The 17014-nt window shown below is 38.0% G+C and overlaps 1 protein-coding gene across 1 annotated transcript in view; it reads right to left on the reverse strand.

The window, feature by feature from the left end:
• Positions 1-17014, reverse strand: part of LOC107679101 (serine/threonine-protein kinase mTOR-like) — a gene marked incomplete at its 5' end in the record, with an annotated part of 149964 nt that overhangs the window by 29102 nt on the left and 103848 nt on the right. The window contains 6 exons of the mRNA XM_016474555.1: positions 3350-3472; positions 4986-5084; positions 5386-5482; positions 7265-7365; positions 7844-8041; positions 10912-11029. Coding sequence (XP_016330041.1) covers positions 3350-3472; positions 4986-5084; positions 5386-5482; positions 7265-7365; positions 7844-8041; positions 10912-11029 — 736 coding nt within the window. The remainder of the gene's footprint in view (positions 1-3349; positions 3473-4985; positions 5085-5385; positions 5483-7264; positions 7366-7843; positions 8042-10911; positions 11030-17014) is intronic.

Consider the following 17014-nt stretch of genomic DNA (forward strand, 5'->3'; position numbering starts at 1 on the left):
TCCATGGGAGAGTTCCAAGGCAAAAGCCACTGCTGACCAAAAAGAACACACAGGCTCGTCTCTCATTTGCCAAACAATATCTTGATTATCCCCAAGACTTTTGGGCAAATATTCTGTGGACTGATGAGACAGAAGTTGAACTTTTTGGAAGGTGTGTGTCCCGTTACATCTGGTGTAAAACCAACACAGCATTTCATAAAAAGAGCATCATACCAACAGTCAAACATGGTGGTGGTGGTAGTGCTTTGCAGCTTCAGGACCTTGACAACTTGCCATAATTGACGGAACCATGAATTCTGCACTCTATCAGAAAATCCTGAAGGAGAATGTCCGGCCATCAGTTTGTGACCTCAAGCTCAAGCGCACTTGGGTTATGTAGCAGGACAATGATCCCAAACACACCAGCAAGTCCACCTCTGAATGGCTCAAGAAAAACAAAATGAAGGTTTTGGAGTGGCCAAATCAAAGTCTGGACTTAAATCCGATTGAGATGCTGTGGCATGTTCTTAAACAGTCCATTCATGCTCGAAAACCCTCCAATGTGGCTGAATTAAAACAATTCTGCAAAGAAGAGTGGGCCAAAATTCCTCCACAGTGATGTGAAAGACTCATTGCCAGTTATCGCAAACACTTGATTGCAGTTGTTGCTGCAAAGCGTGTCACAACCAGTTATTAGATTTAGGGGCAATTACTTTTTCACGTAGGGCCAGGCAGGTTTGGACAGCTTTTTTCCCTTAATAAAATAAATAATCATTTAAAAACTGCATTTTGTATTTACTTGCATTATCTTTGTGTAATATTAAAATTTGTTTGATGATCTGAATCTTTTAAGTGTGAAAAATATGCAAAAGATTTAAAAAACAGGAAGGGAGCCAACACTTTTTCACACCACTGTATGTTGTATCATCTCATGAGTAATCATAACAACAGTTTTAATACATTATAATATTTACTTATTTGTGGTTATAGCTTTTAAGATTATGATTATTTATAATACACAATGAACACAATGCATCCACATAACTTACAATGGATTATATTTCCCATAATTATAATGTATTATAAGTCTCATATCTTGCCATTGTTAACTTGTTACTTTACTTAAAGCAGACAAAGACCACTTATAAATAACAACAATGACTACAACAACAACAATATAATAAAAATAATATGTCAAGATAAGAGACTTACAATCCATTATAAATTAAGTGGATTTAACATGGTGTTTATTGCGTGTTATAATTAATCATACTCATAGAAGTTAGAACTACTAATAAGTAAGTTTTATAATGTATTATAATTGTTGTTATGATTATTTATGAGATGAAACAACATATAAGTTTTTTATAATGCATTATGCATTAATTATAATGCCTTAATAATACCCTTATAATGTGTTATAAAAATGGGCTTCATAGAAAGTGTTACTGAAGTTACTTTTAAAACATTAAAACTATTACTGGTGCATTTATAATATGTGTGTATGCACACTTGTAGTTCGGTTCTCTTGTTTCTTTTGGTCAGAACCAAAAAAGAAAACGTTACATTTAGCTGTTTGTCCTGGGTTTTGTTTAGTGTTTACACTGTCATTTTTAACATCGAACCTGAAGATACAAAACAAAAGGCATAAAGAAAAGGTCACTACCGCCAGCTTCTTTGGCGTATATATTTTATTTTGGAGCTTACCGAACATTCAAAACAATGCTCTGTGCTCGGCTAAATGTGCTCATTGTGTGTGTGTGTGTGTTTGTGTGTGTGTGTGTGTGTGTATACATATGGTGGTATTTTTTACCAGCTGAGAACTCACAAAGACCTTATAAAATGTTTAAAGGAGTCAAAACAGCATCAAACATTCCTCAGCTGTACACACAAATGAAGATCTGCTGCAAGAAGACTAGGGTTGGGTATCGATTGTTTTTTTTTACGATACCGGTGCCAAATTGATACTTCTAAAAAAAGAGCCACAAAAAAACGATGGATAACATTAAAGAACAATAAAAATATTTAAAATAAATATACATAGCATTCACATGCTCCTCAGATGCTCTCATTTCCTGAGTTGTGCTTCCCTTACTCTAAGGCTAATAAATGTGTTTCACGATCTGGGTCATTATTTAAATATGCTGCGATTTCAAGTTTTCCTTTCTCTTTGGAGTGTTACAAGCTCTTGGTGCATAAAGAAGATCTGTAAAGTTGCCATCATATGACCCCTTTAATACAAAACAATATTTAATACAACACCACACATAATGTTTCTACTGTATCTCTGTCAATCACTCTGGTATTTCGTTAAAATGAGTGAATTGACTTAGTGCTGTCTTTAATCAGGTCTGTGAATGACTGTATGGTATGCCACATGCACTGTAATATGTTTTATATTAAATATAAAATTTTCAAATGAAAATAGCAACATGATCGTTTTATAAATTATGCGTTCATATGTGTTAAAGGCTAGATTTTCGCTGGAGGAAACAGCTGTGGTGTGATGAGGGGTGAACACAGCGAAATCGCGCTGCGCCGTGGTCTGTGGATTGAAGAGCGCGCTGAAAGACGGGGAGGAGATGAAGTCTGCCGCCGTTTTCATATGAAATTTAAAGGGGACTGACTCTGAGGCGATCACGAATTTGTGTATAATTTACGGACCTAATCGCTATAGCCCCGCTAAAAATGGCCTAGCGATGCCCATGCTTCTTACGACCATTTCGGGGAACCAGGAGAAATATTTAAATCGATCGCTCAGGCATTTAAGTGGCACCGAAATGAGGCACCGAAATCTGAGTTCTGATTCGGTTCTAGTACATTAGAAGACGGTGATTCCGACACCTTTAGCACACTGTAATGGGTTTTGATTTGTTTACATGTCTTTGGTCCTTGTTGTGTTCATATATCAGTCAAACCACACCCTAAAAAGTCTTGGTCCGCTTGTTTGACATGCACTATGGTTTGGATGGCCGTGTTCACACTTATTCAATGAACAGCACTAATAAGAGCAATCACTCCGGAGTTTGTTTTAATTGAACCAAACCTGCCAAGTGTGAACACACCCATAGTTACACAAGGTACCCAGAGAGGAAACGTGCAGTATTTTTCCTTTTACAAATCTTGCCCCGATTCCCCAATAAACATGTAGAACATCACTAACCCATCATTACTCCTTTATGACCACAGAAAACTCACTGTTTATGGAAATCTCCAGTTTATTTTATAGCACATTGTGTAAAGCTTGTCTGAGTGAGCAAAAGCAACTTAGTCAAGGTCAGTTGCTTCCATGACTATAAATTAATATGGCCAATGTGCACCTAATAAAACATTTATTTTTCAGACAATCAAACTGAGTGTGTACTCGTACCATAATGGCTTGCTGGACTAGCGTGTTGCAGTGTTCACACATGTTCTTCAAGATCTTGTTGGCTGCGTTGTGGCGGGCAGTGGTAGTGGATTTGGAGGCCACAGTCAGAGGATAAATCAAAGCCTTTAAGAATGAAAACACAAATCATGAATATCAAAGTGCTGCTAACGAAGGAAACACAGGTTATGATTAATGCACACAACAAGTCTGGACACACCTAGTCATTCTTTGTCATGACTAGTCATCACATTTTAGAATAATAGTGAAGTCATCAAAACTATGAAATAACACAAACGGTAGTATGAGTGTAACCTTTTAGGTTACACATTTCAAACCAATGTTTCAAGGAATTCCATTTGAAGTTATATTCTTCAGACCCTGGTCTGGACGCACAAGGTGGGTAAGTTTAGGGGAAACAAAAAACAGTTATCTTTAATTTATGGAAGGTTACAAACAGCTACTTCCCCCTCCTCAAATATATTCAGGGAGGAATGGGAGCGAGAGGGAAGAGTGAAGTGGTATCTCTGAGATGGTCTGGCAGAGTGGTTTGGAAGATATTGATAAACAATCTATCAATACAAGATTATGCCTCATTCACTTTGAGGCCATACATAAATAACACTTCTCAAAAAAGAAACTGCATAGATTTCTTTTTCACCAATGTTTTTTCCCTCTTTATGATAAATGCAAATCAGATTATGCTAATCTATCTCATAGTTTCATCTTCTGCCCTAAAATACAAGGATTCTAGTGTGAGGTGCTTTCCGTAATGTGAAGATGGAACCAGACCCAGTGTTCCTTATACTTTGACACTCTGATTTTACATACTCTTTGAACAAAGCTCAACATGAATTCCTCAAATTTAGTCTAACAGCCAAGAAGCTGTTATAACTGTTGTGGAAAAGGACTGACTCTCCTACTGTTGAACTATGGCTTGAGGAACTGACATCTAACTCACATCTGAAACAACCTCTTGAAAGGCAGCATTGAACAATTTGACAAGATATGGGACACTTCATAACTGAAGTGTTGTATTAATGCCACCATATTGGTTTAAGTGGAATAGACCGGGAAGGGGGGGTGGTTAAAATTTTATTTTATTTTTTTATAAATTTTTATGTTTATTCAAATTGTGCATATAAGAAAAATGTAAATATAAGACAGATTCTTCCCCAAGTGGGCTCGCCCTCAGACTCTTGAATGCCTCAGCTTCAGGGCTGATTTTTTTCTGGCAGACCAAGAGGACAGATCTCAGGTCCAGCTTTTCTTTGGGCTGTTGAGAAAGTGTTGAGCACCAGTTTCAGTGATGTAGCATGCTATGTCACCTGACCTCTTCATCTGCCAATAGAATTGGCATGACTGCACATGTGCTTCAGACACCATCACGTCAAAGGCATTCCTCATAGTCAGTTCCAGAAGCAGCACTGAGTTCCCACGAAAGGGAACCACTTCTAACAGACCAAGATGTCGATTTTCATCATTTTTTAAATTAAGAACATGAGAGATGATAAAAATTGCCTTTATTATGGAGATGGCCTTTCTATGTGCATTTATTACTCTACACAATTGTTTCTTTCTTTTTTTTAACTGATATTTTTATTAATACATGGTGATCATTACTATTTTTTACATATACCTGGGGGTGATAGCGGCCAATGTCAGTGAGTAGCTGGTGTATAAGACGTCCCACCAGTGCACGTGGGGTATCGATCCGAGCTATTAGTTGAGGAATCACCTGATTGAAAGGAAGAAGTTAATACATGTTTTTTTTTTTTTTGCTGATTTCAAGTGAAATTCTGCTATGTACAGTTTATAGCGATACCATACTTTTCTTCAGTATAAAAAAGTGTTAACATCCTTAAACCAACATACGTACATTTGTTTGGGAAGCTTAATTGTGTAAGATAATAAGACTCCATGAATACACAGATCTAACTAAATCAAATCTGGTAAAACCACATGTGAAATTTAACTTGTGAAAATTTCAGTTGGAATCGAGACCCTGCTTATGTATAGACAGCTGGAAATGGTCTTACCTGTAACCATGTGTCTATCTGAATGGTCTTAATACCCTCGACTAGAGCTTCATTCACCTCGGGCCAGTGGCCATAATCAAACCATAAGGTCAGGACTCTAAATGTAAAGGAACAAATACACAATCATACACAATGTAAAATTATTTGATGAATTGCATGTGAATCCAGTATATTTCAATTGTTTTTTGTTTGCATGGTGCTGTACAGAAGAGGGTTACAAAAAATAATTTAATAAAAAAATAAAAAAATAAGAAATTCACAAGTATTTATTATAGCATGTCTGGACACAGCATCTCATATCCTCTTCATTCATTCAACATTCATGCTGGCAGTTATTAAACCACTTATCAAGAAACCACAACTTCTACCATGTTGGTTCCTTGTTGGTTAATTATGCACCCAACTCAAATTGTCAATTTCTGTCTAAAGTTTTCTAGAAAAAGCTGTGTCTGCTCAACTGAGCTCTTTTTGCTGATAAATGGCATTTATGAAGAGAGTCAGGATTTAGACTCCATAAAAGAACATACACTGTTCTTTTCAGAGTGACAAATTACTTTTGTGCCCCAAGGCTCTATTTTACTTGTCCATAAATCTTCTAGGACATTTTTTAGGAAACATAGAATTATCTTTTAATGTTTTGCAATTGTTATCAAAAGTACAGTATGGAGTACAACAATGCTCAGTACTAGGACTGTTGCTTTTCACGCTTTACATGTTACCCTTGGGAGATATCATCAAGAAACATGGTGTTAGCTTTCACTGTTATGCTGATGATACTCTGCTCTATATTTCTTTGTGGCCTGATGAAACATACTGTGTTTACTTTGTGGAGACGTGCTGATATCACGTTTGGTCTCGTTCTGTATCGCGTATCTTGTCAGTGTCTGCGCTTGCTTGGCCATTTGTTGTGGAAAAAAATAAGGAAAGTGTGTTCAAGCAATGTATGTGTATATATATATATATATAAATGTATGTGTGTATGGTTGTACATACACATATATGTAGTTGTTTTTTTGTTGTTTGGCTTAGTTTTATGTTAGAATCATTATTATACTCTTACACCTTTTGTTCTTTAATATTTTGAATTGTTTTTAGCTTTATCTTTTGTTTTTATAAAAGCGTCTGCTAAATGACTAAATAAATAAATAAATACCAATTTGCAAAACTAACGGAATGCACAGTTGATATAAAAAACTAGATGACTAGTAATATTCTACTGCTAAATTCTGAAAAAAACAGAAATTTTAATTATTGGACCAAAAACCTCCACATGTAATAACCTAAAACACTGTCTAACACTTGATTTACATTATTGTAATGCTTTATTGGGTGGTTGCTCTGCGTCCAAAAAACTTTAGTAATATTATAATTACACCTAAGGGAACATAATAAAATAATTATAATTATTATTATTATTATAATAATAATAATGAAAAGAACCAAGAAGTATGACCATATTAGCCCAGTTCTGTCAACACTGCACTGGCTCCTTATTGAATATCGAACACATTTTAAATTCTTGCTAATTACTTATAAAGCCCTGAATGATTTAGCTCCTCAATACTTGAGCGAACTCATATCGCATTATAGTCCTTCACGTCCACTGCGATCTCAAAACTCTGGCCATTTAATAATACCTAGAATATCAAAACTTCTATAAAACTTCTGTAAACTATCGCTTCAGGCCACCTGCCACATGTGGGTTCATGAGAGTGTTGTGAAGTGACATGTCTGCATGTTGTGAAAACATGTTCTGAAGGTGAAAACTGTAGTGTTTTAGCACATTTTAAAACAAGACAACAGCCTCTAAACAGACTCAGAAATATACGTTAATATAGAAATACAGTTTTACTGTCGCCTAGATTACTTGCTCTCTTACCTTAGTGTGTCCTGTAAGTTATTTCCACGTGAGAGTGAGATAGATCTGAAAAATCCCTGCACTGCCGGCACTGTGTACAGAAGGAGAGTCTTGGACAAATCCTGCAACATAGAAAACATATAATTCAACTCTAAACATTACATGACTGTAAAAATAATGTCATACATAAATCCACATTATTTCCTTCGCATGCACTTTTAAGCATGTTGTCTGTGCCAACTTCATGTTTTATTTGACTTCAAGATTTTTGACTGAATGTCACTGCATTTGCTGTTTATTCGCCCAAATGTCTGTTAAACAACATTATTTAACTTCCTGTGCAATTCTGGGTTTTAAACTGTTAAGAGAACCTTGTTTATAGCAATGATCTGCAGATTTGTTCATATGGGAGAGTAAACATATTGGAAGATCAAAGATGCTAACTTCATTTTATTGTTGGCCAAATTTAAAACGGTTTACTTGTTTTAGAAAATTGTTTACAAGTTTGGAATTGCACTAAAGGTGAATGCTGGTGAAGCTTCACACACAAGCTTCCAATAATACTTCAGTGTTGATGGCTGGCTTTGGTTTGTTTCTCACTTCATTGACTTTCTTCTGTCCAGGCGAGGGTACAGGGCTGTGCTCTGTGCTGTCGGCCTCACTGTCACTGTTACTGGCTTCGCTGTTGGCACTGGCACCGCTTGCGTGTCGTAGTTTCTTCTTCTCATCACGGCCCTGGTTCTGGTGCTTGTAGTGAAGCACAGCCTCAAAGTTCATTACTGCCCAAGCATGCCAGGCCTGCAGAGGCAATATGCTTTATCTTATTTTTTGATAACACTGAAAACAACAGCACAGATCCAAAAACACAACTTTAATGGAAATAAACTGTCACCTGCATAGAAACAACTGCATGATAAATAATATGAATGCTTGACCATGACTAAGAAAAATCTTTTCTCAAGAAGAATTTAAAATGAAAGATTTTCAGAGCAATTCCAGCTAAATGCTCCTAATTAAACAGTCATCAGTGAATCTCACAAATTCTAAAGAACATAAGCAAAATAAATAAATAAATAATAATAATAAAAAAAAGCTCCTTGGGCCGATTTACACAGAACATGTTTTTTTTTGAAAAACATGAGATTCAGGCAGTGAATGGTTTTAAAGGGGTCATATGATGCTGCTAAAAAGAACATTATTTTGTGTATTTGGTGTAATGAAATGTGTTTATGCGGTTTAAGGTTAAAAAACACATTATTTTCCACATACTGTACATTATTGTTTCTCCTATATGCCCCGCCTTTCTGAAACGCGTCGATTTTTACAAAGCTCATCGGTCTGAAAAGCAAGGTGTGCTCTGATTGGCCAGCTATCCAGTGCGTTGTGATTGGCCGAATACCTCAAGCGTGTGACGGAAATGTTACGCCCCTTATCATATTGTGATGCCCTGTCCGGCCGGAGCATAACATAAAACCATTTTTGCATTTGTGATCGGAGAAATGACAAACAAGTGCTACTCTACACTGCCCAAAAAACGCACGTTTGAATTAGGGATGCTCCGATCTGCCTTTTTCGCCTCCGATACCGATTCCGATACCTAGGGTTCGGTATTGGCTGATACCGATACCGATCCGATACCAGTGAAGTTTTTTTCACTCATTTAAATAAATGTAGAATTTATATATCTCTGTGTGTGGAACTGATAATCATTCTTTCACAATCTACTAGATACAGACTACTTCATTATAAAGAAAAATAAAATAAACAATAAATATGAAAAAATATAGGCCTATGTATATTTATAACCTATGACAAAAATTTATCATAAACTAGGTTAGTGGATAATTCGGCAGCTTTATGCTCCTGTCACCATAATTACATTGAATCACAAAATCACACAAATCTGCCAGCCCACTAAATAATTGATTATAACTAATTATGATTAATTATATAAATTCCCATTTAAACAAATTTGCGTTTTGAGCTAGAGCTCTTTGGCAAGGAAGAGTGGGAAAAAACTGACAAATCGAAGTTGATAGACTCTAATACAAAAAGACTGGCTGCTCTATTACAAAATATGTGCAAACCTATGCAACCAGGTTATTTTAGGGTGTTTATACCCTCCTAAATTTGCCATTAACTTCCATTGTATGTGCCTCACTGGAACCAAAAATTTTCTTTTTTTTCTTTTTTTTAAATGTTATTGTTTTTATTTTGTAAAACAGAATTGCTGTTTATGAGATAAACTTTTATACATGGAATATTCCTGTAAGTTGTTTATCTTTTATTCAAAAATATACATTTTGTTGCAATACTGCATCCATATTCTTGCACTACTGTATATCGCACACCCAAATGTATAAATCATGTTTATTTTTAATTGTTTCCCTTGAATCATGTTTATGTTTTGCACAAGGCAATGATAAATTCAGCAATTCACAATTCTGCTTTGCTAATAAAATAAAATAAAAATTTAACTGGGTTAAGACACAGAAGATAAAAATAGGTTAGACACAGATGCCTGAACAATGTTACTGCATAGTGTACATTTTAAATGTTTTAAATGATAATTTCATATCATTTCATTATTTTTGACTTACAGTGAATAGTAATGTACTCTCACTGATTACATTAATTTTAAATATTTAAAAATGGTGCATTTCCTATACTTATTTAAATCTACTGGTAAAATCAGGCAACTGTAATGGGACTTTTTAATTTCTGAAATGTATAATTTTCCTTTTTTGGTGGACTATCCTTTTAAGGAATTGTGACTTGCTTGATTAAATGAAGAAAACTACTTGCTTTGACTTTGACTTCATAAGCAATGACTCGAGGCTTGACTCAGACTTGAACTGCATGACTCTACAATTACTTAATTATAGCAATTACTTAAAATAAGAACAGAAGTGCCTGGTTGCCACAGGGAAGTTCGTGGTAGTAAAGTTTTTCAATAGGGATGTATGAGTGCTGAAGGTGTGAGGGACTTGTGCTTTATCATGAATTCACACATCACTGTGTGATGTAATACAAAAACCTGAAACAGAAGATTCTACTGTCTGCTCAGCTGTTAAGAATTTTTTCACAAATCAGAAATTGAACTACGTGTACCACATATCGTGTTTTTTTTCCTCATGTCTCTTCAGCTGAATTGCTCAAAAACACTGATTTAAGTTGAAATGAAACATACTTTATACTTCTGTTGCTCAGGGATGTATATGGTTGATCCTGCTTTGGTTTTGTTTTCACTAGTCAAGCAAAAACAGCCTGGCAATGTCACTAAAATACAAGTTGCTCAGTAACTGCTTATTTATTAACTGTTGTATGAAAGCAAAATTACACTCGCATGTCAATAATATGTAGCTTTTAATATGATTAGAATATGATATCATTCACTTTAAATTTATATCTTTTTAAAAATTGTATTAAGTGTTTCCTAAAATTTCTAAAAATCCTAAAATTGTACTTCCAATTTGAAAAGAGATCTGTATTTCAGTATGGTCTCAAACTGTATTATTTAACATTTGAAGCATTTATGCATCATGATATCATAAACATCTAATGAGCATCAATGAGAAAAGAGATTTTGGGGTGACAGTGTGTACATGTTGATGACAGATTTAATGAGATTCACCCATATACATTTAAAGTTTGTGAAGTTAACATACCTTGTACCAGTTGCGATCGTGCTCTGTTGAGTGACTGTAATACTGTAACACTTTAGGGATGGTACTTTCATTGATACCCTGAAGGCTGAGCTGCCACTCCCCCAGCTTCAGAAAACACCTGCACAGAGGAGAAACACGGAAGAAAAATTTAATAAGGTCATTTTCGACAAGCTCTGTAGCACACAGCGTTTCAATTACAGTCATTAAAATTCATACACATGTAGATCTTATCAACTTCCGTTCCCGACAGTCATTGTTCCGCCCAACAGGAAGTTGGCTATTGTGGATCGTTTGAAAAACGCATGATCTGGAATTTTATATACTCCTCCTAGGGTTTTCATGCAGTCATTGCTCTTTGCCGTGTCCAAGATTCCCTCGTTCCATTTCAATGATCTCTTGAATCAGTTAAACAAATCCCTTTCGTCTTCATTGTCCATGTTCCCGTAAATGTCCTGAAGAATAATTTAAGAAGAACAATCTCTGGCAGCTGAGAACAACTGGGCCTGGAAGAGTCAGACAGCGAAGTTTAGAAGCTGTTTTAAGGGGAAACTAAATGTAAATTGGCCAATAAGAGGGAGGCAATATAACAGAAACAGTAAAACCTTGGAAGAGAACATTGTGTGCACAAATGAGTTAACTGCACGCTGTCAAAGATGATGCTATAGAACAGTGGTTCTCAACCTTTTTTTGGGCCAGCGACCCCCTACCTATTATCCAGGTCCCTCAGTGACCCCCATAATATAAAATGTGACCCGTGCTGGCAAAATGAGTCAGAATGCACACGGGCAAATTTTGAGCTACATGCAAAAAAGTAAAAAAAGTCTATTTTAGTCAAATTTGAGGTTTTCACAAAAATTAGTTCATTAAGCCCTCGTCTATCAATCCCAATGCTCCAAACAGTAATTAAACATCTAAAATTATCTTTATTCGTATGTTTTCTGAGAGGAGTACCTTTTCTCCGCTCGTTTCTCATTCTGACCGTCATCCGAAGCGCCCACATAAAGGCGCTTCTGACAGCGCGATCACGATACATATACACAGAACTACAGTATTTAAGTATTCACATAAACATAATCTGTTATGTCTTAAGTGAAAGTTTGGGGAACTGTTGGGGAAAAACATCTGATGTATAACATTATATTAGATACGTGCATTACAGTAGGTCTTAATATAGGCCTCAATGTTAATCTAACAATAAAAGATAAGAGTGAATCACTCGCTGCTCTACAGGCAGAAACTGAAATCAGCTAAACCTGTACTAAGGACTGTTAAAGGATGGACTAATGAAGCAGAGTAGGCATTACAAGCCTGCTTCGACTGCACTGACTGGAGTGTTTTTGAAGCTGCAGCCACCAATCTGGACGAGCTCACAGATACAGTAACTTCATATATCAGTTTCTGTGAGGATATGTGCATCCCTACTTAGCTACAACCCTAATTAAACACACCTGATCCAGCTAATCAGGTCCTTCAGGCTTATTTGAAAACTACATGGTATGTGTGTTGGAGCAGGATTGGAACTAAACTCTGCAGGGCTGCGGCCCTCCAGGAACTGAGTTTGACACCCCTGGTGTAGAGGATATGAACCGGGTATTCAGAAAGCAGAAGACTAGGAAAGCTTCAGGCCAAGACGGTGTTTCACCTGCCTGTCTAAAAGTCTGCGCTGACCAACTGGCCCCCATCTTTACACAGATCTTCTCCAGATCGCTGGAGCTGGTCCTGGCCTACCTGAAGGACATCACTGGACCCTTGCTGGATCCTCTTCAGTTTGCATACAGAGCAAACATGTCGGTGGATGATGCAGTCAACATGTGACTGCATTATTCTCTGCAACATCTTGATAGACCTGGGACTTAGCAAGGATCTTGTTTGTAGACTTCAGTTCGGCCTTCAATACATTCATGCCTGACCTTCTCTCAGACAAACTGATCCAACTCTCGGTGCCCACCCCAATCTGTCAGTGGATCACCAGCTTCTTGACAGACAGGCAGCAACTAGTGAGACTGGGGAAACTCACATCCAGGACTCTCACAATCAGCACTGGCGCCCCTCAGGGTTGCGTTCTCTCCCCACTGCTCTTCTCCCTGTATACGAACAAATGCACTGCAAAAAAAAAACCTCTGTCAAGCTCCTGAAGTTTGCGGACGACACTACAGTCATCTGCCTCATCCAGGAAGGAGATGAGTCTGCTTACAGACAGGAGGATAAAGAGCTGGCTGTCTGATGCAATCACAACAACCTGGAGCTCAACACGCTCAAAACAGTGGAGATGATAGTGGACTTCAGGAGGAACTCCCCTGCACTCCCCCCACTCACCATCATGAACAGCACTGTGGCAGCAGTGGAATCATTCAAGTTCCTGGGCAACATCATCTCACAGGACCTGAAGTGGGACACTCACATAGACTCGATTGTGAAAAAGGCCCAGCAGAGGCTGTACTGCCTTCGCCAGCTGAGGAAATTCAACCTGCCACAGAAGCTGCTCACACAGTTCTACTCGGCCATCGAGTCTGTCCTGTGTACATCCATAACTGTCTGGTTTGGTTCAGCCACCAAATCAGACATCAAGAGACTACAACGGACAGTCAGGGCTGCTGAGAGGATTATTGGTTCCCCCTGCCTAACCTCCAAGATCTTTATTCCTCCAGAGTGAGGAAAAGGACTAAGAAAATCACTTTGGACACCACACACCCAGCCCACTCTTCGAAATGTTGCCTTTTGGTCGGTGCTACAGAGCACCGACCACCAGAACAGCCAGGCACAAGAACAATTTTTCCTGCAGGCTATATTTAGCCTGAACAATTAAAACATTTATAACTATACATTGTCCATCATACCTGACATATTTATAAATAGAATCAATGTAAAATGCACACTTGTAAATAACATACCAGTACACTCATTTAAACAATTAAATTTTTTTTCTCTATATTTCTACTGTATATAGTGCATTATTTGATTTTCTGTTTTTCTTATAGTGTTATATTCCATCTCTACTGTGTAATTCTTTTTAGAAGTAGAAGTGAAGTTTTGTGGCATTTAACCCATCCAAGTGTACACACACATTAGTGAACACACACACACCGTGAACACACACCCAGAGCAGTGGGCAGCCATATTGCTGCGGCGCCCGGGGAGCAGCTGGGGGTTCAGTGACTTGCTCAGTCGTGGTATTGAAGGTGAAAGAGACTGGTGGTTATTCACTCCCCCACCTACAATTCCTGCCGGACCTGAGACTCAAACCCGCAACCTTCGGGTTACAAGTCCGACTCTCTAACCATTAGGCCACGACTGCCCCTGTGTAATTCCGGTGTATGTCTGCACTATCATGTATGTTTGCACTATGTTCGTACTTTCTTCTGCACTGGAAGCTCCTGTCACCAAGTCAAATTCCTTGTGTGTGTAAACACTCTTTTAAAAGCGTGTATTTCGTATTTAGACATTGCAGACCATATTCTTTTGCAAGTTTCAGCTCATTATTGGTGTAAACCCGCCTTAAAGGGGTCATATGATGTTACTAAAAAGAACATTATTTGGTGTATTTGGTGTAATGAAATGTTTATGCGGTTTAAGTTTCAAAAAACACATTATTTTCCACATACTGTACATTATTGTTTCTCCTCTATGCCCCGCCTTTCTGAAACGCGTTGATTTTTACAAAGCTCATCGGTCTGATAAGCGAAGTGTGCTGTGATTGGCCAGCTATCCAGTGTGTTGTGATTGGGCGAATACCTCAAGCGTGTGACAGAAATGTTACGCCCCTTACCATACTGTGATGCCGTCTCCCGGCCGCAGTGATGAGACAAAAACATTAAAACCCATTATAAACGAGGCATTTGTTGCATCCAGTGGGGACATAATTACAGATTATAATGACTTATTCTGTCTTTTTACGAGTTGCATTGCATTGCACCACGTAAACATAAAACGATGTCTGCATTTGTGATCGGAGAAATGACAAACAACAAGCCCTACTCTACACTGCCCAAAAAAGTTGCTTTGACACAATCTGTATTGTTAAAAGCGCTATATAAATAAAGGTGACTTGACTTGACTTGACTTGACAACGAAACACACAGCGTCACACACGGCTAGAATGAGCGGCGGCCGGCGGGCTAGAGAATGGCACGGCCGGCGGGCTTGCGGCAACCACATGTGACAACCCCAGGCTGGACTCCGCTTCGTCCACGTTGAAAGCCGATCCGGCGATCCACAGCGCGAAGTTGATGTATTTCCTCAGCAACCAGCACGGATCAGCTCTAGGCATGGCGAAGCGGATATCGTCCTCTTTTGGAAGGCCAAACAAAGTAGTTTCGCTTTCACAACGAAACACACAGCTCACGACATGGCGGTGGCGGCAACAATAATACTACAGCGAGAATAAAAGTTATGCCTTCATTCTTTGCATGAACATGTGGGCGGCGTTATGCAAACCTTCTCACATCGTGACGTAGACATGTTAGATGTTACATGTGTTAGAATGAGCCGTTTTAGGTAGGCGTGCCTCTTAACTTTTATGAAGAATATCTCTTTGGATTTGAGACTTTAGTCTTTGCAACTTTACAGATCTTCTTTATGCACCAAGAGCTTGTAACACTCCAAAGAGAAAGGAAAAACTGAAATCGCATCATATGACCCCTTTAGCTAAATGCCCCCTATACTATAGAACATCATATGTACAAACTTCTTGGTTGTAGAATTCTAAAAAGAATTTTAATATGCAACACAGTAACGATAATAAAACATTCCACAACAAATGAAACAAGATGTCCAGCAAACATATTTTCAACTAAGAAGAATTATAACAATTAGAGCTGCAAGCAGCACTGATGTGTAAAACATGTCGCCAGTAGGTGGTGGTTCTTAATCCTGATCTTGGGGAGCACCAGGTCTGCACATTTTGTACGTCTCCCTTATCTGACATGCTCAGTTCAGTTCATTAAGCTCTCTCCGAACAAGCTAATGATCTGAATCAGATGTGTTAAACAAGGGAGACATGCAAAATGTGCAGAGTGTGGGTCTCCAGGACCAGGATTAAGAACCATTGTTGTAAATGTAGATGTCTTCAGGTCAGGACTCCTTTCAAGCATGTGACATTCTATTTTTTAGTTACAACAACTTCCAGTAGGTGGCACTATGTCGTTTAAATTATTACTGTCATGTAGATGCATTCAAGTCAGGACTCTTATCAAACATTTGAAGTCTGGGACAAATTGGACCTTGTATTGGATGAGTAATGTACAGCAACATCATACAGCAATAATCATATCATTCAAACAGTTTGTTTGTGTTCGTGAATCTCTTTATGTGATGGCTGTAAATGAGTTGGCCGTGACACTGCAATTTAGCATCGCAAAGGCCTATAGATTAGACTCACCCAATATGGTATTAATCTGATTAAATCTCTAGGAGGAGTTTGTTAAAGTACATAATGACAGCAGGAGCGGTCATTGGTAGGGTTGGGTACCGAAACCCGGTACCAATATGGCACCGGTACCTATGTAACCGGTATGTACTAGAACCGAATCCGAACACAGATTTCGGTGCCTCATTTCGGTGCCATGCCTGAGCGATCGATTGATGTATTTGTCCTCAAGTTCTCCGAAACAGACGTAAGAAGCATCATCACCGGCACCGCACGTGAAAAATAATTCCCCGACTGAGAAAATGCACGTGAACTCAAGTCGGAAAGCTCTAATAATACAAATCCAACACATCTTTGTAGTAACGAGTGTGTCCATGTTGTTTTCACATTCCGACTTAAAAGCACAACTCGGGAAATGAGAGCATCCGAGGAGCGCGTGAATGCAGTAATTACACTTGCTGTGATGGCAGCAGGTAGCCTTCCGTTAACTAAGCTAAACATGCTTAAATTAAAATGCCTAAAACTTAACCTCCCTTGTATTCACATTTCTAAACCTGTTGTCCAACAAAAGAGAAAATTATAACCTTTTTACTCCACAACACCAGTCAAATGCTTCCTTTTGTGATCTGATGAGGCTTCTTGTCACAGAATGAGGCAGAAAATATGTTCCATATGCTACTTTAAAAAGAATACATCGATTAGCAATAAATTAGGGTGACCATACGTCCTCTTTTCCCC

The sequence above is a fragment of the Sinocyclocheilus anshuiensis genome, unplaced genomic scaffold (assembly GCF_001515605.1).
Source record: "Sinocyclocheilus anshuiensis isolate Anshui unplaced genomic scaffold, SAMN03320099.WGS_v1.1 scaffold3529, whole genome shotgun sequence".
Lineage (NCBI taxonomy): Eukaryota > Metazoa > Chordata > Actinopteri > Cypriniformes > Cyprinidae > Sinocyclocheilus > Sinocyclocheilus anshuiensis.